At 41.2% G+C, this 24692-nt stretch overlaps 1 protein-coding gene across 4 annotated transcripts in view; it reads left to right on the top strand.

Annotated features, from left to right (window-relative positions):
• pbx3b (pre-B-cell leukemia homeobox 3b) overlaps positions 1 to 12758 on the top strand; it is an 80305-nt gene extending 67547 nt beyond the window's left edge. Inside the window, exons 6-9 of one of the 4 annotated variants that reach the window (XM_030773573.1) lie at positions 6822 to 6987; positions 8403 to 8515; positions 9889 to 9978; positions 12663 to 12758. In XM_030773573.1, coding sequence (XP_030629433.1) covers positions 6822 to 6987; positions 8403 to 8515; positions 9889 to 9978; positions 12663 to 12758 — 465 coding nt within the window. Of the gene's footprint in view, positions 1 to 780; positions 811 to 6821; positions 6988 to 7833; positions 7912 to 8402; positions 8516 to 9888; positions 9979 to 12662 lie in introns of those variants that run through there. The other 3 variants (XM_030773579.1, XM_030773588.1, XM_030773595.1) reach the window with 3 other exon arrangements.
• Positions 12759 to 24692: the final 11934 nt, after the last annotated feature.

Here is a 24692-nt window from a genome sequence, read left to right as displayed (position 1 = left end):
ATAGGTAGCATTTCCTGGGGGGTGAGTTAGCATTTAGATCAGTGTTCTTTGTTCCAGCACATTCACTCTGGTTCCCCCTGCCCTCTGCTTCCCTCTTCTCTCCAGCCATGTGTGGCTCCCCTGTCTGATCGATCAGTCCTCAGGTCCTGAATGAGCTCTATGGAATAAGCAGGCTTACGCTGCACAGCTATTCATTCCTACGCTCTCTGAGCGCCAAAGCCTGTGGCAAAGCGTGTGGCTAATTTTGAATGCTCAAGTCAAGTAATGCGTGTGTGTGTGTGTGTGTGTGTGTGTGAGCATGTGTGGATGTGAGGTTGAGAGAAAGACAGATAAGGTAGACAGAAGATAGACAGGAGAGCAAGAGACAAGAGACTAAAGGAGAGTCTCAGTTGCTACCACATTGACTCCAGTTGGGCTTCTAGGCCTAAAATATCATTTAATACCGTTCATGTGATCTTCCCACTCTTTCAAATTGTCATTTTAACACACACCTGAAGGCAATAATACACCCCCACACCCATACCTCACAGACTAAAAGCAAAAATCTGGAGTTTTTTGGTGACTTTTTTTTTTTTTGAGGTGGTCTGCCATCACTTCAAAATTATTTCAATGTTAACTGTCAAAGCCAATTGGTCTATAAATATTATTTAAAGTTTCTCTTTAAACTGGATATATCTGTATATGTTTTTTTTTCTTTTTTTTTTTTTCTGTGGGGAGGGGGTTGTTGGCGGGCTATTTCAGAGTCCGATCCTGTAAAAAGCCATTCTTTTTTGCCTTCAGGGGGTGGGAAGCACCATCACAGTATCACAGGTATGTCATCTGACTTCTCCTGATCCACCGTCGTCGTTCTGTTTATTGATTTATTGATTTATTGATTTGATTAATTTTCCTTTTACTGTATCTATCCATTTTTTTTTTTAAATCTCCCCTTTTGTGTCTGCACACTGACGCTAGACATAGAATGCACACTTTAGTGCCCCCCCCCCCCCCCCTTCCCCTTTACCTTATCCCGCACTTGACTGACTGAATCCCCTGTTTAGCTTAGCATGGACAATCGGTTTGATAGAAAATATGCACACTTAACAGAAAACGCAAATGATATTCATACACTGTCAAACTGTCAGTGTCTGTTTTTTTTTGTTTTTTTTTTTACTTTTTAATTTTTTTTTCCCCCCTTTAAAACCCCTTTTTTTCCATCAGCGTGTGTTAGCTTTCACTCACAGATGAATTCCCAAACCACCATGTCATATGCTCTGTAGTGATATGTCATGTCTCGTCATATTACTTTTTAAATTTGTTTTACATATACATTTTTTTTTAGTAACATCTAGTAGAGAAATGACCCATGTTAAGAAATTTGTATCCCATTAGAGTTTGTGTAAACACCAGACAGCTGGAGTGTGTTTTGTCTTGTTTTTGGAGATGTTGTCTATTTATTTATTTATTTATTTATTTATTTTTTGACTGAATGTTTTCTGTGTTACTGGATTGGCATTCTATGCTTGGTTGGTGGGACTTTTGAAGATGCCGCCGTTTTGTGTCAAGCTTGTTGTTTTTGGCTGGCTCTAGGCTTGTGTGCTGGAGAACTATTTTCCTCATTCACAATTCTTTATAAGAGAATTTCCTATGGGAACTTGGGTAATCAATCCACTGGGCATTTTTTTCAAAGCTCATTTCCACAGCGGGAAGTGTCCTTAGCAGGGTTCATTCAGAATAAACTAAAACTGTAATGCAGATTCAAAATGTGGTCTACCTCTCCAGCACACTTAGACCTACTCCCCCCAAAAAAACGGTGGCCACATTCAAATAGTAATGACAAAGATGTAAAAACACTAAATCGAGATGCCTCAGATTAAATTAATTTAGTCTATAAAGTGGAAACGAAGCCAAAAAAAAAAAATCTACAAGGCAGACTTTTGTGTGCGTGTGTTTGTGGGGGTATGTGTGTTTTTTTTTTTTTGTTTGTTTTTGGATGTAGTTGTTTTCTATGTAGAGTAGATAGTAACTGTGGGATTATTTCAGTGTCTACTCAGTCCCCATTATAGAAAATCTACAATGTGACAATAGAAAATATGATCAGAGCTTTTCAGCTAAATTTCTTCGAAATAATTTTATGGTTATCCAGAATCTGGTAGTTTTCTTAATTTTATGATGTTACACTAGTAATGTCGTAACATGCTGTGTGTGAGTTGACGTTGAGTAAAGAAGTCACAGCCAAATTAAATATCCAAAGACACATTTGTGTGTTTTTTCTATAGTTTATTGAGCGCATGGGTGACTGTTTGTAATGAGAGGGGTCCTAATGGTATTGTTCTGGAAATTTAGCACAATTCATCAGACACAGGCTCACTTCATGCAGAGCCTTTCCATTATCCAGTCCCTATTCAGCATGGAAATGTGCGATGTCTGTACTCTCAAATGAGCTTCTTTGTTCTGTGTGTGTGTGTGTGAGAGAGAGAGAGTGGAAGGGTCTCTAGATATGTCAGGGTGCTATAATTGATATAATCTTTGGGCTTTGAGTCAAAAGAGGGTATACTGTACCGTGAGTGTGTGTGTGCATCGATAACCATAGTACAAGTACAAATGGGCGGGCACATTCGGTCCAATTAGGCTGCTTATTGTGCTGTGAGCAGGGCCCGGGTTCAAACATGCCACACATATTTCGGTTCATTATAAATGCAGAGGAACCATCCCTCAGGTTAATGTGTTAACTATTAATGCAGCCCTCTTCATTATTGATAATATTACAGACCCAGCCACTGAAACCACCTCTGACATTCTGTGTGTGTGTGTGTGTGTGTGTGTGTGTGTGACAGAGAGAGAGAGAGAGAGAGAGAGAGAGAGATGGGGGGTGGGGTGCATAAGTGTGTGAAAGAGCCCCGCCCCCTCCCCCTTCATGAGGACATTATAAATCTGGTTGTATTGAGACCCTGCTAAGGTCATCTATTCCCATCCAATGACATGTTCCGGTTATTGACCAGAACTTGGGAGAGGCAGCGGGGGTGAATTATTTACTAGAACCAATCCAGGCCCCCTGTCCACTGGGTCGGGGGGGGGGAGGAAAAACAAACCCGGTGTCGGGTTCTTTGGCTCGAAGAGGAATAATGCACTGGCAGTCTGCACCCCCCCCCCCCCCCCCTTCGCCGATGCCATTGTAGAGATCAGGTAATTCGGTCTGTTGGTCAGGCTTGTGTGTCTTGCCGGCCAGCGGATTGAATTGGTGCCTCGTCCCGGTAGATGAAAGAGAGGAATGAGTTGTGTGCAGTCTGCGGCTGTGGTCTGTGTATACCCTCGGTGTAAATTCAAAAGCGGTGACTGTTTGCTGAGCTGCCGAACCTGTCTGGGATATCGTGGCGGCCAGAGTTCTGTGGAGAAGAGAGGAATGTGAACACACAGACACACACGCACAGACCGGCCCCTCACAATAATCAGCATGATCGTGATGATGAGGTTGACAGTGTGCCCAGGCTACACTGGCTTGCAACACCATACAGTGGTTAAATACGGGCATAACAACCAGACCAACACAGTCAGGGGAACACTATGGAACAATTTAGGCCTACATAGTTACAACTGTTGCTGGGAAAGAAGATAGAAACTATTTTGTCAGATATATTTGGTATCATAATTCATATTGGAAGAGTGTACTGAAATTTAATAGAATTATGACAGAAGATGATACTACTGAGTAACATACCACAATGACTACTACTTCCCCTGCAGTATTCCCTGACACTTTCATGTGACCACCACTACACAGACACTACACCTGTTTATTGTGCCATTACTGCTGTGAACTGTACAAATACAAGCACTGCTTCAACTAGCACAGCATAAAACATTATCATTACTATATCTCAACCACCACAAACACTATTTGCATCATAATAGAAATACAACAACAACAACAACAACAGCAACAACAACAACAACAAGAACTGCCGCTACTACCACTACTAATACTTATTCTAATAGTAATGCTAATTCTGACATTACCAATAATACTTCTGCTAATATTAACGCTAATACTTCTACAGGACTGTAAATTCCTTTACTAACGGCTTACTAACACAGAAGTGCTTACTACCAGTGCTGCTAGTACAACTTCATTTGCATGTACTGATGATGATTATGGTAATTAGGGGAACGGTACGAGGTGAATGGTGATTGCTAATTTATGTGGAGGATGCTGTACGTAATCAGGGCTTTTACTGTGCACTGTAATGTAGGTAATGGAAAGTGTAAAGACGTCAGGGGTGGGGTGGGGTGGGGGGTGGGGTGGTGTTCATTACAGCACAGAATCCCTGCACGCGCTAGTTGGCGTTAGCACCGCTCTAGCAGCGCTGATAAGTCACGGGCTTTATGAGGAACTGTGAACCTCATAGATGTCATTGAGTCCGACAGTGCGGAGGGCCCCACTCCTCCGTTTTATTTCATAAAGGATGGATGAAAGGAGGCCTAGGCATTAAAACGCACTCACACACACTCAGAGGAGTGCATACACACACACACTCACACATACGCGCTGAAACCGTTACTATTAGCTCTAATAGCGTAGCTAGAAAAGAATGTAATCAGCTGACTAGTTCATCTATTCTTACTTACTGCAAAACCAGCAGGGACTGAGATGCAGCCTCAGACCCCATTCAAACTGCTTACGTTTTATTGCATAAACAAGCAGGGCTGTTTCCATTTGCTTTTTATGACATGGCTATTTTTTAGTTTTATTTTCAGGTTTTGTTTTTTTTTTCTCTCCTCCCTCTGCTTTTATTTCCAATGAGGATATCAGATGTGGGCTCCCAAGTGGTGCACCTGGTTAAGATAGTGTCCAACAGTGTAAAGATACATCTTACATCTGAATCTGGACACATCATCTGGATTCCAGCTGGAGAGCACTTGTTGACAGTGGCCGGCAGTCCGCTGGAACATGATTGGCTGTGTTCCTTGGGTGGCTGATTCACATTCAAAGAGTTTTAAGCCAAATTTCCGACTTGATCAGCAGTGGTCACTGATGTGTGGTTCCCTTTGAAGTTGTAGTCAGAGTCAAGAGAATAACAGTCTTTTCCAAGTGTGCTACCTTACCTGACTCTTGATGAAGTGTGGAAGAACGACAGATTAGCTTCATGCAAGACAAAGAGTAAGCTAGCCGCATTCAACTTGACCGAAGTGATTTCCAGACAAGGTGGAGACTTTTGAGTTTACAGGCAACTGGGCATTCCAAATTATAAGAAAGGGGACAATTAAAAGAAAGAAAGAAAGAAAGGGTTTTTTTTCCCATACAAATGTCAATATGTACAAGCTATCCATGTAAAACATTTTATGTATATGAACTGAATCCACATTTTCTGGTCATGTAAAGAAGCTACCTGAAGGTTTTCCTCAGAAAATAAATATATACACCGCCCCCCGCCCCCCCAGTCATAATGTGCAATAGGGAGTAAGCAAACAAAGGCACAATAATGTCACATGCCCTGGGTTTACATCCAGAGATTGTGTTTGTGTGTATGCGTGTGTGTGTGTGTGTGTGTGTGTGTGTGTGTGTGTGTGTGTGATTTTTTTTCTTTTTTGCCCTTTAAAGCCTTTCTAAGCAGGTTAAGCAAAAAGGATGATGGCCAGTACTCTCATTGCTTCCAATTAAACCTTGCTTGTTAGTTTAACCTCTAGGTAAACCCATCAAACAATTGATGTCAAGAAAAAGCCTGCCAACGGTGGTTTGGCCCCCCGAATGGTCATTAATTTTAATTGCCTAGATATTAAAGATTTAGAAGCACAGAGACGTGCTGGCCAGAAATGATCTGATGTCATGCAAATCCGGTCTCTTCTGCCTAGCATGGGTGAACTGCGGGAGATATTAAAATGGAGGCGCAGAGGTGGAAATTAAATAAAGCTTCATTAAGGGGCTGAGCCTTTCTGGCTGGTCCAGCACCAGGATATGGAAGGCGAGATCACCATCGCGACAGGCCACTGTAATTTATAGGGCTATTAAGAAACAAGGCCTAATCTCTTTATTATTCTGCAATTATTGCAGAGCCAGCATTTAGACAAAGATTCTCTCTCTCCTAACCCCCTTGTATGAACCACATTTTGATGTCCTCTGTCCTCTGTTTGGTCTGGTGTGGAGAGAACAAGAAATCGATATAGATATCGATATCGATATAGATATTTATATACATATAGATATAGATATAGTAGAATCAGAATCATCTGCATGGAAGGTTTCCTGGAACATTTTCTTCCAGGTTTTTACTAATGCCCAACTTAATTGTGTATAATATTATTATTTCTGTGAGTTGTGACATGTGAGGAGGATTTTCCAGAGATGTTTTTGTCCAGCTTTTATTGAAATGTGAATCTAACCATGACTGACACTTAGCTGAAGCTACTCTAACCTTTCTGAGAAGGTTTCTATGGTAGAATAGTGACAAACATGACGTGCCTTTAGCGTAGCTTTGGTAACGTGATCACATGAGAGGAACGTCGCTGATTTGCGTCGCCACAAGACGAGCGTCCCCTGGTGTGTTAGGGTTTTGTCTAGAGACAAACATAGAGCGTGGCATGCTCCCATCCGTAATAACGCACAAACGCTCCCCGATTATCGCTTAATTAGCTGCCGTGCCCGGCGGATATTACCGCGGGACGCAGGGGATTGTGGACTTGATGGACCCAAACGTGACATCTTGGAACAATCACACTGTTCAGTGCACAGTTGCCTTCTCTGTCTGACGTCTTACCCCCCCCTCCCCCCCCCCCCCCCCCCCCCCCCCACTCTTCTCTTCCTCTTCTCCATCTCCCTCCTTCCCTCCCTTCTTCCTTCTCTCCAGGTATCCAACTGGTTCGGAAACAAACGGATCCGTTACAAGAAGAACATCGGCAAGTTCCAAGAAGAGGCAAACCTGTACGCAGCTAAGACCGCAGTGAACGCAGCACACGCTGCAGCAGCCGCCGTCCAGAACAGCCAGACCAACTCGCCCACCACCCCAAACTCCGGTAAGACCCTCCTAAATTTCTTCCCTCACACTCACACTTCTCACCAAAATCTACCTCCACTAATGACAAAACAGGTAGTTGCCTCCCTTCTCTTTTTGAGAAGTTTCGCAATTTTTTTTTTTCCCTCCCAAAATCTACCTCCACTGAAACAATCCATTTTCCTCTTTTTTTTTCTGAAAAGTTCCTACCTTCCCTTTCCCATCTTTCATTTCTTTATGATTTCCCCCCAAAGTCCACTAAAATCTATTCTCATGATGCAGCCCCCCCCCCCCCCCCAACCACCCCTTCCTGTGGTTCCCCTCTACGCACCAGGGGCTGCCGTGACAGTGACTGGTCCCAGGCTGGGTATTAAAGCCCCGAGTCTCATGCCTCCGAGGCCATAGCTCCTGAACGAGACGAGTAAACTCATGCAGAAACATCAATGCCGCACGGCTCCTTGTTGTGTGAACCGAGAACTGAAACATGTTTGTGTTGAAAAGACAAAAAAAAAAAAAGAAAAAAAAATCATCTCTTTTCTCCTTGCTTGCATTCTCCACCCCTTCCCCTAATCCATTATAATGGAACTCCACTGTGGATTGACTGACTGACACTTTTTTTTTTTTTTTTTTTAACTTTCAGTATTTCACGCTCTGTATTCATTGTAACGAGACAAAAAATAAATGAAGGGGGAAAAAAAAAGAACATAAATTGTAGTAATTAATTAATTAATTATAATTGATAAAGTTAATGAAAACTCACCATTCAAGTTTACACAAGCTGTAATATGGAACATGACTGACAGTTGAAGGGGGTGTGTGGGTAAGCTAAGCTATTTTTTTTAAGGGATCCCCTCTCTCTTGCACCCAGGATTCCAGATGAAAGATGAAGAGTTTCAGCTGGACTCTGCAGAGAACAAAAACACTCTTTTAACCAACATGTTCACTGGTACTGACTTTTTCCATAAGCTTTCACTGTCCTTAATGTCATTGCTAGCATATGCTATTGACCATTAGTAAAGGAGTTAGTCAATGTCCCACCCTTTTGAACCTTAGGTCTCTGGATCTCTGTGTATGTTTGTCATTTGATTTTTTTTCCACTCAGTTTTGTTTTTCATTTTTATTTATTCGTTTACTTGTTTATTTTTGGTGGAAGTCTTTGGTGTTTTTTCCTGGAGTTATAGTAAAAGCCATTAGCGCCCCACTTTTATCTGGTCACTGCTTTGTTCCTTCTCTGTCCCCCTCCTTTCTGGATACTTTCTTTCTTTCTGGATTTCTGTATCTAGCGTCTGTGTGCGTGGGTGTGTGTTGGCCTGTGTACATTTTCGTGTGTGTGTGTGTGTGTGTGTGTGCGTGCGTTTGTTGTGTACGTGCCTCTGTCTCTTCTCTGTCTCTCTCTCACTCTTTTGTTATTCAGCTACTTACATCTTTCCTTTCCAGGTTCGTCAGGGTCTTTTAACCTCCCAAACTCTGGGGAGATGTTCATGAGCATGCAGAGTCTGAATGGGGATTCTTACCAAGGGTCACAAGTCGGAGCCAATGTGCAGTCTCAGGTAGGCGCTACGCACAGGGACCGGGGCTGTTTGTACCAGAAAAAAAAACTAGCTAGCCATCCCCAGAGCGGTATTAAACCAATTTAATGCCAAAATAAAAAAAACTTTATACTCCATTCATATGTGATATTTCACATTTTTATCTGTTTCATCTCGCTTAAGAGATGGAAGTATAAAAGCTTTGATTTTGGCTAAAAAAAAAAATATATATATATATATATATATATACGTATAAATATATTCTGGTCAATCCAAATTTGTACCAGCAGAAATTATCAAACGGAATCACGTCAGCCTTTATCGGGCTGTTAATAGTTGAGTAAATGTTTTTTTTTTCATACTTCTGGAACAGACCCCATTTTGTAGTTTATGTTGTGAGTGCATTTGGCTCTGACTTGAGCGCTTGGGTTGGTATTGGGTGTATGGTACTGTACTTTCCTCTCAACTCCTCTGACCTTTCTGGAATTTTCCCCAGTTCAGTGTGACTCTGCCCCACTCCCTCATCATGCTTTTCCACCATACCATGTCTCCTACGTTCACAAAACAATCCAAAATGTCATGAAAGAAGAGAGAGAGAAAGAGAGTGAGACCTATGGCATGACGTTGTGGAGTGATTTATTTATTTTCATTTTGTTACTCATGTCATTATTGGAAAAAAAAAACAAAAACAAAAACAAAAAACCTCTCACAAAGATCACTTAGTTATCCAACAAATACAGAGGTGCGTTGTGTTTTGGGACTTGTTCATGTTTGCATGGGTAATAAAAAGTTTTTAATTTATGTTTTTGTTCATTTTCTGTACATTTTTTTAAATGATAAATTTATCTATCCATTCATTTGTTTGTTTTTTTCTTTGTTTGTTTATTTATTTATTTGTGCAGTTGTGTTTATGCGTTAAATGTAACCAGAGAAATATGACTAAAATCTGTAAAAAAATAAAGGGAAGTAGCACTCATTCACAAGCTTTCTGTAAAACCATGAATCTGTTTCTTTTACCTCATCACTTTCCATATTTCATGAGTTCTTATCCCCAGACCATGGTTCATGTATTTACGCACTGTGTTGTTACAGTATGTTGTGATGTGTTGTGTTGTGTGTCTGCCTGCGTGCTAGAGCGTGTGCGTCTGTCTATGTGTGTGCCAAGTGTGTGTGTGTGTGATTGTATGTGTGTGTGTGTGTGTACGTAAGCGTGCACCTGTGTCTGAGTTTATGTGTCTGAATGTGTCTGTGTGTGCATATGTGCGTGTGTGCGTGCCTGAGCGCGCGCGTGTGTGTTTGTGTGTGTGTGTGTGTGAGAATGTGTCTCTGTTTGTCTGGTACTGTTAGACAGTTTGTTGACAGGTTTGACCCTCCTCCTCCTCTGCTCTCTGTAGGTGGATACCCTCCGCCATGTTATCAGTCAGACGGCAGGATACAGTGATGCTCTGGGGGGGAACACCATCTACAGTCCACATGGCTTAAACGTAAGTCACACCTCACACATGTAATAACACGGTAATGACACTGATACATATGCATAATTAAAATGTTATAAACTTTCTTGGGACATTTCATATGTTTGAACACCTGCAAACTATAACTTGACCATTCATAATGGATGTTATTCAAAATGACATATTAACTTAAGTCCAGTGAGAATCAATAATTAATTAGAGTGACTTAAAATGATCAGAGAATATGAAAACACATATCAGACTATATTACAGATCACAAAAGTGACAGCATATGTTCGCACCGACAGAATAAAACACTGTTAATAAAAAAAAAAAAGAATAAATGAATAAATAAAAATCCCAAACAACAACAACAACAACAACAGCAAGACAGGAGTAGCTGGAGCGAACACAGAGGCAAACAAAAAATGAGATTCATAAAAGCATTTAATCTGTTTGTAGCTTTTGTAAACATTTCACAAAAAGGGGTAACCTATGGCGTGATGGAATGAAACGATTCCCGGTGCTTTGCATCTGTTGTGCTTTGGCTGTTTGGAAATGCTTCAAAGAATTTGCCATATCCTTATCAATGTGATGGAATATGAAAGCAGCGCTGCCTGCAGCCTTGTGCAGACATGAATTTTATCATCCTTGATGAGGCTTGATATGGTGATTTTTTTGTAATACAGAACGTACTGAGAAACCACTAGGGTAAAGATTCATTTATTTGATGAGAGAAAGAGAGAGAGAGAGAGAGAGTCAGCCACATGCTTCGCCTCCGCTGTTTGGCAATATGGAGACAGTGGTGTTATATTGGGCTTAGCTGTCTTGGTGGCTGACTGTTGAGGTAGTGTTAACAGGAAGGCGAAATACGACTTCCTTCCTAATCCTTCTCATCTCTAACGTGACTGCATCAGTCAGCTGCAGACGTCCCAGAATGTATTAGAGATACCGATAGAATACATACATTTGAATCACGATAACGCACATTGAAATTATCATTACATTTCATTGGACACTTAAGAGATTTTAAACCGTGTATATTCAGCTAACGTACTTTGCAGTGTTGACGCCTCTGATACGGAGAGGGATCTCTCTCATTATGATGTGTGGAATTCGCTCATTTCTCTCTGTAGTTCTGAGCAGTCAGAATAGTAAAATAAAGATATAGCTGTAGAATTGAGAACAGATGGATTTTGATGGATGGATAATCAGAGAGAAGGTAATTACTATAGTACAGGTGTCTGGGGTAACGTCGCACGCTCGCGGTGTCAGCCGAACATTAGATCAGGTTCCAATCAATTGCTAAATATGTATAAAACGACGCGTCTCCCCTTAATCATAACCAAACAAATCTGAACGAAAAATATGGCACAGGAAGTCACGGTGGCAGTTAATTACACTGCCCCGCATCCTGTCGCCATCTCTCTCTCTCTCTCTCTATCTCTCTCTCTCTCTCCCTCTCTCCTGTGGTTTTTCACATTGCACACTGCTTAGGTTAGCATTTACTCACCTCAGCACGAGGGCAACAAAAGACTTTTCTCCTTTTGTTTTGTCACACTCCCTTCCAAAAATAAAAAGGCAAACTTAGAGCGACGTATAGGAAGGAAGTGAGAGGGGAAACGGGCGGGGCATGAGCGGATTTGGATGATGCATATCACCGGTGTGGCCACGGTCTCCCTCGCAGTAGCGCTCCTATTTCAGGCCCCAGACACAGTGACTAAAGAGACCAGATAAATCTATTTATTGACCTTATGCCAGGAACTCCTAATCAGCAAAATCCTAATTCAGCGACTGACGTGACTTTTATGCGGGCACGCACGTGTGCACGCGTGCCTGCACACTCCCACACACACACACACAGAGAGAGAGAGAGAGAGAGAGCCTGTTTCTCTCCCTCAAGCTTTATTTTTTTTTTTGTTTGTTTATAGTGACGTAGACGGATCGTTTTGATAACGAAGCGTATCATAAATAAATTAGCATACGCTAACCTTTTGTTGTACGGGCTCCGTCTTTGGGAGGTTGCGGGTTGGGGGTGGGGGTGGGGGTGGGGGGGTTGATGTCGGGAAAGACGAGGGAAAGATCCGGCAAAGGCTAGCTGCTGCCGCGAGCCAAGCCCAGTCAGAGCCCCCCCCCCCCCCACCCACTATCCTCCCATCACCTCTACTCAACAAACTCCCACCCCCTCCCACTGACACACACACACACACACACATACCCTCCCTAGCCTCTCTGCATTTCCCTCCTCTTGACTGACATCAAAATATGGAGCGACAAGCTGTCGGGCCAGTGCTGAAATCTGATCAGACGTTTATTTCAGCAGCGACTCCCATTGGTTGCGACGGGGAAGGCGAATTTGTTTCTGAGAGAGATAGAAAAAGAGAGCGGGGGGAGGGGGGTGGGGGGCAGAGAGTGGGAGAGAGAGAGAGGGAGGGCATCTCTTTTTCTCCGCTGATGCCAGTGTAATGTGTTGAATGCCCGTCGGCCTGACAGGCAGTGCATCAGAGGAGACACTTCTTCTTATTAATTTCTTAATATATCAGCTTGCATATGAACATGCAGCCTCACGCGCACACTCAGGCTGCACACACACACACACACACACACACGTATGCACATACACACATATGGGCAAACACACACACACACACACACGCTATATCACTTTGGACAGCCCTCTAATAATTCTCCTGTCTCTTTGCCTTTTGCTCTAGACTAATGGAGGAGGATGGCAAGATGCAACAACTCCGTCCTCTGTCATTTCTCCAACAGAAGGCCCTGGAAGTGTGCACTCTGATACCTCCAACTGATCTCCTCTCTCTCAGACCCATTCTACATCACCCCTCAAGCTAAAGACAACCAATCACACAACCACAGACTGACCAACCGACCAATCAGAGACACTGAACAAACTCTTGCTACCAGTTGTCCAGGTGCATCTTTCTGGAAACCCGCCCCCAGACCCTCTACAGTCGTCACCGATGTTCCGCGTTAGTCTGCAGTTTTCATGGCAGTCAAACCATTTGCTTTTTTTAGTAATGCACAGTGAGCAGTTTGCATTTGACATGAATAATCATTTTTCTATATCATTTTCGATTTGAATCTATATAACTGAATTGGTTGACTTTATTTACACTTTCCTGTCGAAAGAGAGAGCTTTTTTTTCTCTTGTATAATTTATGATTTCTGTATGCATAAATATGTTATGCTAATTTCAACGCACTTCTCTGTATTCTAGTTTATACGCTCTCAACATCCTGTGTGGACTGCTTCTTTGGTTTCTATGTTTTAAATAGGATTATTTTTCCTGTTTTTATTTTGTATTTTCCTAAGCCATTCCCATTGCTCTAGGCCTCTGTTTGGCACCGGACAGAGGTTCACTATAGGTCCAAAATGCAGTGTATGAGAAGAAGCATGAATATGCTACGTCATGCATTGCACAGGGCAAAATGGAAACGTGTAGCAGCTTGGGAAACTCACTCTAAATGTTATTCTTTTATATTCTCTTTTTCCTTTTTTTTTTTTTTTTAATTTTTCTATTTTCTTTTTCTTTTCTGTAAACTTAGCACTTAAGAATTTGACAAAAAAAAACGTATCAGAAGTCTTTCCTGTGGCATTAAATTCCGAAACATACGATATACGAAGATACGGATTGCGCTCCATTTTCTTCCCCCCACACAATGTTTCTTAGACTTGACTTCCTGTTGAAAACTAATTCTCCAAGCATAAGCAAAGGGTGCAGTATTCACTCTATTCTAATCATTTCAACAAATGTCACTGTAAAAGAAAACAAAAACAAACAAACAATAAAAAAAAACACATTAAAAAAAGCAAAAAAAAAAACACTTTAGCCCTTTCTCGGAAATAGCTTTTGGGTCTTAACACTTTTTTTGCTGACTAATAGTAGAACTTCCTTTTTTTGGATAACTGCAGACACCTGTCACAGCAAATGTGTTGTGTATATAATATAGCTTATGAATATTGACACATCCCACTAAAACGACACCCAGCTCTATTACCTCATTCAAACTCATAGAAACCAATAGACTTCCAACATTTCTATAGCTTAGAGAGCTCACAGACTACCTCTCAACATTATCATCACCATGTTTATGTCTGTAATATTTTTTTTTGTCCTCTCTCTCTTATTTCACATTTTTATTTAGTTTGACAGCATCTTGTAATAAACTCTTTCTTTCTTTCTCTCTCTCTCACTCTCTCTCTTTCTCTCTTCATGTAATCTAATGTATATTTTAATCTTCTAAGAAAACAAAGTTGCTTTGTCGCAACTTATAAAAAGACAAAAATATGGGACAAAAAAAATGAAAACGATGACAATAATATTAATAATATGATTAATATGACCTTGGAAAATAAAAATCTGGAGGAAGGGGGGGAGATCTGAGTTTTATTATTATTTTTTTTAAATATTTTTTTTGGGAGGGGGGGGGTCCTTTTTTGTCCTTTTTTTTGTGGGTGGGTTTAGGGAAACATTTGGTCGTAAATAAACAACAAACAGTAAGACTGTTGTAAATACTCAGAACATTTTGAATGTTGCTCATCTTGTTACTAATTCATGCAAAAAAAAAAAAAGAAAAAAGAATAATAATTAAAAAAAAATCATGATAAAAAAAGAAAGAGAGTCTGTAATGCATATAGGTTTCAGTATTCAGAACTGTACAATTCAAGCTCTGTTTGACAGGGCTCCAACCTTCTTTCTCTTTTTTTGTATCGTATGTGATTCTGAAACTGATAAAGTCATACAAATTGATTTGTGGCAGTGATTCTAATGTATTAAAAATGTTTCGTGTTTCTTTCTAACCAGACTACACCCTGGACTGACAAGTCTTCCTTGTGGTAGTTATGTGTAATTTCAAACATGAATAAACTTTTTCCTTTCACAATGGACATGAACTGTTTCAAGATCTGTTGTAAAATGCATAAATGATTTACCATAAACAGCATAATTCTATAAAGATTACATTCACACACACACACACACACTTATATATATATGTATGTATGTATGTATTTGGAACAAGAACTAGATAGGTAAGCCAATGTCTTTGTGTAATGGCCTACCATAACACAGATAGACAATAATGCCTTATATGCACATCAAATCAACCGCACAAGCCAGTATGAGCAGAGCATTTCATTCACCTAATGTGCGAAAACTTGTGTCGCATTACTTAAACAATCAAACGGCAGGATCTTCAAAACATTAGTGTCACGTCTGTTGAGAGAGTTCATGTTCCTGACGGGGGTGCTAAGAAGAACTGACGCTTCCCTTACAGAATGCGTTGTTTTTGCCGTAGGCTGGCTTTCTGTCACAGAGAGAGATTTTGGAATGGTGGGGGTTCACAGAGGCCATGTGAAGAATTTGGTTTGATGGGGAAACCTCGGAACAGCTTGCGAGAAGTCATTACATGTGTGCCCTGGTGACATATGACAAGATTGTATTAATAATGCTAATTGTCGCCTGAGCCCTCAGACAAATGCAACTAAATTAATTACTTCCTTTTAATTGCAGCTGTTTGTGGATCTGCGTTTAACCCAAATCCGGGATTATCCCAAACAAATAATGTAATGTCTTTAGACAATGATATTAAGCTTCCTAAAGACGTCTGCATGCCAGGGTTTGGCATTGGAGGCAGGGAATGTAAGGATATCAAGAGGATTGTTGAAACTACGACCTAGGCAGCTAAAACTAAAACTCAGGAACTTGCTTTGTTAAAACAGTCATATTTTTTTAGGAAGATATTTACTGCTACAGTGTATTCTTATAACAAGTAAAAACATGATTTCATAGTTGTAAATGCTGAGGTGTGATATTAATTTGTATTTATACAGTTCTCACTAGATGTTATGCTACTTGACTTCACTGTCTGTAAGAACACAGTTCCCATTTCTGTCTTTTCTTCTTTCTTTCCCCTATTAACGCTGTAAACATGTTTTATTGCTCGAGAGAGACCCAAAAAAAAAAAAAAAGAAAAAGAGTTTTAACATCACAATTTGCACTCTGATATATATATTTTATCATTCAGAATAAGAACAGGATGGTGTTCCAGGGGGCAGTACAGTGGTCTTTTTGACCTTCAATAACTCCTAATGCCTGTAAACCTATTTAGCAAAGGCTCAATCAACTTCTCCCAGTGGTCAATAACCCTCATAATTAGGGGTATGTTGAAATAATGTACAGGCCTTGAATAATAAAAGCCTCTTTAACAATTCCCTCCTATGATCTGGGAGAAATGATTTACCTGCCAATGATTGCCTTCAATTGCCTCATTTGTTCTAATGGGACTTCATGTAGTATTAATGGAATATTTGCATTGTTGGGGAGTTTTAATGGCAGTGCAAAGAGCTTTTGTATTCCTTCAGAATTATAATGCTGATGTGTATGAAAGAAAAAGAAGGGGAAAAAAAACCCTTTTGTTAATGATTAGCTTGGAGCTTACTTAATATGTCTGACCGTTTCTTAAGGCACGCTGATGAAAGTACAGTTGGTGGTGTTGTTATGTTAATATTCAATGTTATGTTACACGTTAATCTATCACAAAAACGCGCTGAAGAGGCATCTTTTTAAATAGCTGATTCTACGCGCCTTTAGCGAGGTTGGGACGTGACACTCGTGACGTTACGCTGTCGCTGAGATGCTAATCATTCTTTATGGGATCGCGAATGGCCTCCACAATGTTTTGTCTTTCGTTGCTAAGCTCAGACTGCCAGTTTACGCCACTCAGAACCAGGATGTTTAAAGCTTGTGTAACAACACCACTGTGACGCAGATTTTTGAGACATCACGACAGGCCAAAAGTAAAAACCCAAGCACTGCATAAACATCTCCCATAGCTCCAGTTTCTCCTCAGTAGCATCACTATTGAAAATACACACGCGTGTAACTTCCCACAGGAGAACACATTGTAGATATTATAGAGAGTGGAAAAAAAAAATTAAATACTCGGTGCTAGAGTGTGTTCTTAATTGGGGTTTAAAGGGGGGGGGGGGGGTGCGAGCGGGTGCCTTTTCGACATGCTCGGCTTCCTTTGACTCATTGGTGTCAGGAAAGAGCGCGGCGAATCTAATGCGTGCGCCCTGGTATGACTCCCCACTCTCAGCCTCTGCCCTCCTTTTTACACGGCTGAAGCAAGGTGAGGACTTCTCTGAACCTGGTGTGGAGGTGAAAGCGAAACCTCCACGCTTGGAGCAATTAACCGAAATGTCAGGCGCCTCTAATTCGACTTCTTCTGTCCGGTTGTGGCGGAGAGGCTGTCTCCACGGGTCATCGCTTCCCAATTTAAAATGGAAATTGACATCCATTTATTCCCTTTTTTTTCTCCACGGCAGACTGTCCGAAAAATGAGTCGCAAGCTTTTTAGCCTGAATGCATAAGAGGAACGGGAATGGTCGAGTTACCGATTTTATGTATTTATTCATCTGTTTACTTGTTCGTTGGTTTTTAATCTCGAAATAATGTTGAAAATAAAGTAGACCGTGCACCCTTCACCACGTGGTGTGTTGTGTTCTATTTTTATTCTCCACAGGATGAATTAGCTTTGTGCTAATTAGCGTACATTCAAAAGAAAAAAAAAAAAAGGATCATTTGTGCTCTTCTCACCATGCCGTATCATAATACAAAAATTTGTGCTGTTCTCAGCGTTTTGTATGGATGTATAATAAGCAATTAATGACAAAACAAACATAAACAATAGACAGAGAGTCGTCATTCTGTGCTACTCTGCGACTGGCTAAATCAGCAGAACTGACCAAAGGCCGTTTGGAGAAGGGGATGAAGTTTCATTTGTTAAAAAAAGGAGAGGTCTATTAGAGTGCTCTCTAAGGTTCATTAAAGGCAACATTTCCCAAGTAAAATCTACCATGAAAAGCATGCATCATTAAATATGGAAATCCTGAATTTGATTAGCAATTGGTGAGATTTGAGCTGACGCCAATTAAATTAAAGGAAGATATCATTTATTAAGCCAGAGTTCATATTCTGTTAAATATGAAATGTAATTTTCTCCTCGTTTTGATTTATGGCTAGAGGTGGCATTGTTCAAAGACCCATGTTATATTTCTGTGGAAAGACATTGTTTATACATTAAAATTTCAAACAGCTTGCCTTGCCAGCTACCATTTGAAGCAAATGATATTGTTATGATTTAAAACAATGAATTAATAAAAACCATTTTGAGGGTGCGAAGAGCAAGGCAAACCTCCTATTTTTCATTAGGCTGTTTTAATGTTTCATTTATCCTGCCTTGTGCTTTTGTCGCTGTCTGGGGTGTGGTTTTCTTTCAGCAGCTATGAGCTGTATACTACCCCCCCCCCCCACACACACACCATGCAAATCATTCCACAGTCTTATGGCCTTGATTAGCAGTTCTCACGTTGTTCTTTTGTAGCTCAAAGTTTGTTCATTGTTATCAAAGGTCCTTTGTAGGATGTTGGAGCGCTGTTGTGAAGCTAGCTAAATAAGTTAAACAAGCATCCTTTGGTAAGAAAGCTGAATTCAGAAGTTTTGGCAGTGAGAGAAATTGAGGTTTTTGCTAATACATGTGCTGACATTGCTATTTTTCTCACTGGTCTATTAAAGGACTAGGGTCATTATGAACTCATTAGTCCAACGGTGATTCATTTTGCTTCTTGTGAACTAGCAACTGTTTGAAAATAATAAAACCTTTCCTTATTTTTCCTGTTTTCATACACTTTTAGAATACAGTAACCATGCCAATCTCCTACCTCTACTCCCACAATTTTCTCTCTGGTTTTCAATTCAAGCTACACAAACCCATCAATAGCATTTGAGCCGTGAGAGAGGGAGAGAGAGAGAGAGGGAGAGAGAGAGAGATCCTATTATATGAAACACAAAGTGTAATTCTCCAACTGTTGCAGTGGAGTGAAATACAGGCCTATGCGGTGGTGTAGAGATGTGTTGATTGGTACTTGTTAAAGTATGATATATGAGTCGCTGGGAAAAGTACAGCTATCTGGAAGTCATTACTAGACCCTCTTTCCTCTTCCTACCAAAGTGAACTCTTCATTACATTTTAAAGGAGAACGTCCAAGCCCTTTCATATCTGAATATAAATGGAGCAGTTATTTTAGAATGAGCGTATGATTTATTACATATACTTTGTCAAATTAAGTATACTTTGGGGTCGGCGGTTGAACTGGGCGCGGAAGTTTTGCACTGTACTGCGATTCACGCTTTGTTCACTATGATAGCGTGTCACGGTTTGATTAATATGGATTAAGAGGATTTCGCTGGCGGGTTTTGCAAGGTTGTGATCTTTGCTGTAATGTCACAGACACAGGTATGATTTTGTACGGTTTCCGCAGAATCAAAACAAAGACATATTAGTTTGCAATCACCAGTCTAAGCCATTGTTAGCCTTGTTTGACTGGTGATAATGGGGTGCTATCGAGGTGATGACACATTGCGTGATCTTCACGGTAAGACATCCAGATAGGTGATTTGACAACTGTCTATAGCATATTAAAGAAAGCTAACCTAATTAATGCTTTGATACCACTTTTCTTTTTTTTTTAGTAACTCAGCATCTCTAAAATTTCTTCTTCTACCTTCAGATTTTAAGAATCTGTGGTGTTAGAGAGAGACTGGCAAAGAAGTCAACCCTACCCCCCCCACCCCCCCTCCCCTCCCCAGCCTGCTGGGAGCTTATCTTGCCTTGTTGGATAATGGCAGTGCTCTGAAGGCTGGTGACAGTAGACAGATGTTTTCTTTACCTCTCAGCAGAGGCTTGTCAAGCATCGTGCTTTGCCTTTGTACCGTTAAAGTATACTGACATCACAACGTGCAAAAGACGGAAAAGAGAGAGAGAGAGAGAGAGAGAGAGAGGGAGAAACGGGCACGTCACTGAAATCAGACCATTTTGTCTCCTTGTGCTTCTGTCTGTTTCTCTCCCTCTCTCTCTCTCTGACTCTTTCTCTTTCTCTCTTCTATTCAATCCATTTTCCAGTAGGTCATTGACATTTATGGACTGAAGAATATATCCAGCTGAATGTTCATCTGTGTTTTGTTATGTGTAGACGAGCAGGTTCCTTGTAAGTTGCGAGAGGAAGATGTTAGCATTTTGTCGTTAGCTCTTTGTTCTCGTTCCCTTGATGCTGCATTTATATTTCATATTTCATGTTTTTGTACAATATTAACAGCTGCGGGTTTGTTTTCACCATCTGCAGCCTATTATACGGAGTTTATTTTGCTTTGTAATAACGGTGTGTGGTTTTTTTTTTTGTTTGTTTTTGTTTTGTTTTGTTTTGGTTTGGTTTTTTTCCATCTTGCAATGCTCTCTCCATAGGCAGCGTAGATCCTTGACAGGTGCTAAGGGTTTAGCTCCTGAGACTCAGGGAGCTACGTTCCTAGTGCATAATTCAGACGCGTTCAGATAAACAAACCAAGCTTCTTAGCCAACGTTGTTGCTCTGACGACTAAACATTCTGTACTACAGCTCCCTGAACCAGTTGCTGTGCTAAATACTTTTTTTTTTTTCCCCTTTCCTCTGCCCTAGCCCCTCCCCCCACCCTGTCTCACTTGCCCTTTTCTGACTATGCGTAGCCACTGAGTGTCAATTCAACCTCCTTCTAATACGGTATTTGTCCTTTTTATCCCTTCATTTGTTCACTACCTCTTTCTCCGTTGACCTTCTCCCTTTCACCTACCTGCGTTGCCACCCACATCCTCCAACCCGACTTTCTCAAAACGAAACGGCCTGGTCTAGTTTTCGCTATAATGGCTTAACACTTCACGTCGCATTAGTCTGTGCGTCCCCGCAACAAGGTTGTGTGACCTACAGTGTCAAAGAGCCAACTCCACACTCGCCCCGTAGTAGCTATTTATCAAGACGGCCGCGGGCAACCTATGATTCAGAGTGGAATAAATACAGAGGAGCGCATGTTCTGAACAGGCACTGAGACCTCAAACCACTTCACCGTTGCAAATACCACTAGAGCTAGAGTAGAGAGCTGTATAACATGTAAAATCACTCATTTAATTGCATAGCGCTAGACTGGAAGTACGCGGGGAATGTAGACCGTTTGGGATGACAAACAGTGTGGGGTGCGTATGGTTTATTGCATATTTAAAAATGCAAGGTTTTGCCTCTGTGCTCTGTATTTTAGAGTTCTTGCCATTTTGGGATATATGAAAAGTTACTTACAATGCAGCGTGATTCCTGTTGTCGCACTTCCGACTAGATTTGTGAAATTGAGAGCATGGTGGAACAATCAAATGTCTGAGCAGTTTATGCTGGCCACTTTCGATTTGTGTCCTACTTGAATACCATAGCTCTTCAAATACAGCAGCATGAATGCACATCTGTTACAGTTACCACAGACTAGACTGAAAGCTGTCCTCACATTTAAGCTACTTTGGCTGCACAGAGACAAAGAGATAGAGGAAGAGAGAGAGAGAGAGAGAGAGAGAGGCTGTAAGAAGCCTGAGGATGTCATTAGGAGACCAGTGACCTCACTGGTGAGGCTGTCCAGCAGGCCACCCCACTGGCATGATGTCATAGCCCGCGTGTCAGCACTCATCAGTGGACGAGTGGCCGTCACGGACTGGGCACACAACATGAGGACGCCATTACAAGTAAATAAAACGTGTTAATATCAAACACACTGCAAATGACAACAGCACCAGTCACCCCCACCCCCCCACCCCCACCTCCACTTCATGACTTTTACTACGTCACATTTTAAAGACGTATGCATTTTTACCATTTACTTCAGTCAACAGACTTTGTCATCAAACACGATGGGACTTTGACGGAATGCAAATCTGCTATGATTACCTTTATGAAGAGGTGAGACTCTCTTTCACTAAAGCATGAACATATAATGCTAATATTATCTATTCTTATATTAGCTTGTTTAATAATTCATAGTGAACTACTCTGTGGATGTATTTGAAAATGTCATCAAGTTATAACTATGTTTAAAAACTCATAAGCCGTACAGATATTTATTACAGGTACTGAAACCCTACAGTCAATAGTTTTGTGTGGGGAATTGTTGTGAATACAGTTTAACAAGGTTGTATATTTATCGTGACAAGGTTACTGTTGTGCTGTCTGCGTAAACACAGAGGAGCAGGTGGCTAGCAAGATTTACCAGTCAAACAAAACTAGTTTTGTGTTAAGTCTCAAAGGTCATTTTGTTCAGTGCATGTAGGATACGACTGACTCCAACTCAATATTTACTGATTCACTTGAGCTCCCTCCGCCAAACCCGACCCCCCCGGCTCTCTCTCTCTCTCTCTCTCTCTCTCTCTCTCTCTCTCTCTCTCCAGACCCCTTTCTATTTGATCTTGTACACATGTTTGCATGCGGCCACCCAGCTCCCCTGGGTGTTGGGGCAAGGGCAGGGGCAGGGGACCAGTCCTGAATCCAATATTTAAACTCATTTATAGGCAGTGTCAGCACTTCTGTGCAGCAGAGCAGGGAGAACAGAGGAAGTCTCCAGAACTGGCAGGTCTTCCAGTCTACATATGCAGACAACCCACCCAACACCACGCACACACACACACACACACACACACACTCTCTTTCCCCACTCTCTCTATCACTCTCTGTGTCTCTCTCTGCTCCCCCCCCCCCCCCCCCCCACCTCTCTCTCATGGTTTTGTGTCATGGTTTAAACATCTCAGAATCCAGTAAGCACAGAGGATGTGGAATGGAGGGTTTCCTGTCTCGTTGAGGGGAAATTCAGATTGTTGTCGCATTAGAGCTGTGCTCCATTAAGATGTTTGAGTGTCATTAGAATACATAACATGAAAATGATATTATATAGACTCTGCTGTTGGGAGACTATTTGGTTGAGACAGTAATTGCAGAAGATGTTGTTTAAAACCGCAGTTTTGTGTAAATCAATATTAATGCATTTTTCTCTATCTGTGAATCAATGTTTGGGTGGTGAGTGTGTCTGACTGTGAAAGTTTTTGATTACAATTTTTGTGTTTGGTGATAGTGTGTTTGAGTGGCACTTATAAACATGCATGTATGTAAGAGAGAGAGAGGGTGTGTGTGTGTGTGTGCACGCGTGTGTGTATGTATGTGTGTGTTTGGTGTAGTCTTACGTATGTGTACGTGTATGTGCATGTATTCGTGTGTGTGGGTGTGTGTGTGTGTGTACGTGTGTGTTTGGTGTAGTCTTGTGTATGTGTATGTATATGTGTATGTACAGACTTGTGTGTTTGAGTCTGTGTGTGTTTGGTGTAGTCTTGTGTATATGTATGCGCATGTATACGTGTGTGTATGTGTGTGTGTGTGTGTACGTGTGTGTTTGGTGTAGTCTTGTGTACGTGTACGTGTATGTGTATGTACAAATTTGTGTGTGTGTGAGTCTGTGTGTGTTTGGTGTAGGCTTGTGTATGTGTATGTGCATGTATACGTGTGTGCGTGTGTATGTGTGTGTCTGTGTGTGTCTGTGTGTCTGTGTGTGGGTCTCTGGGGTGTGTTCTGGCCTCTGTCTGCTTGCCGGTGTTGTCTGAGTACTCAGGTCCTTTAGGCTCCAGGATCAGTTTTCCTCTGTAGCCGTTGTCACTTGCATGGACTCAGCTAATTCATCTTGCTAATGGCAAGCGGCTCAGTTGAGCGCTATTATTGTGATTTTTTTTCCCTCCCCCCCTCCTCTCTCTCTCTTTTCTTTCTTTTTTTTTTCACAGGATGGCTGTGATTCCTCCCCCTTTGATTCCCTTGATCTAACACAATTAGCAAAAAAAGCTCCGAAGATAGGACTGTCCTTGTCTGTCCTCAACTCCTGCATTCCTCAGATCGACATTACCGACCATCAGAAAACATATTACTTGTTGCATAAATTTATGCAACAGCAGATGATAATAAACTAAAACATCCCTCAGGTATACCAAAATAAATAAATTCATGTAAAAAAAAAAAATAGGTATGTTAAAAAAAAACCCCAAAAAAACAGTGTGAATGTTTTTTGAGTCTGAATTCATTGCATGTCTAATTGCAGACAGTGTACCAGATTCGATAAAAAATTCATAGGTTTCCAAGTTCATTAAAATAGATTCAATTTTGATGTAGTCCTGTATCGTTTCAGAATGAGCTGTGTGTCCAGCCGGGCGCTTGTCTTTATCGCTATTCCCAGAGTCCACGTTCAGAGCTTTCTTTAAGGGGGGAAAAAGGAAAAATGGTGGAGTTTTGTAACAGTTTAAAGATGTAAAGTTGAAAGTAAAGAAGCGGCCTGAAAGAGTTCCCCAGTTGTCGATTCCCATAGGAACAGCCGAAGCGAGCGACCTCATCCGATCTCATTTCAGCGGAAGGTCGTCGCCACATAAATGAAGAACATGAGAAGCGGTGCAGGGCCTAATCAAGTCCCCCGACTGCACTCGCTGGGAGCAATTAAGTTCCCCCCTTCCGTCTCTTTCTCGTCTAGCTAAGTAACCAGATTTTGCCATCGACGTTATGAATCAAGGGGTCTTCACAAGATGAATAAAAGAACCCAGGAGCACTTCCTAATAAACTTCTGAAACTTTGAATCAATTATATTGTTCTGTGCGGCTAAGACATCAGGTTTAGAACTGATTGCTTTATTTCTACCATTTATTGTTTATCTTTTTTATTAAATGTTTTTTGACAGGAGATTAGGACTTGAAATCCAAACGTTTCTGGAAAGAAATATTTTTGGTTCTCCCCTCTGGCTAAGTGGCCAGGTTCGGGACTTATTTCTTTATTTGTAAAATTCATTGGTAATGTTAT

Source organism: Chanos chanos, chromosome 1 (genome assembly GCF_902362185.1).
Source record: "Chanos chanos chromosome 1, fChaCha1.1, whole genome shotgun sequence".
In the NCBI taxonomy this organism is placed as follows: Eukaryota; Metazoa; Chordata; class Actinopteri; order Gonorynchiformes; family Chanidae; genus Chanos; species Chanos chanos.
This window is presented reverse-complemented; position numbering and strand designations above follow the sequence as displayed.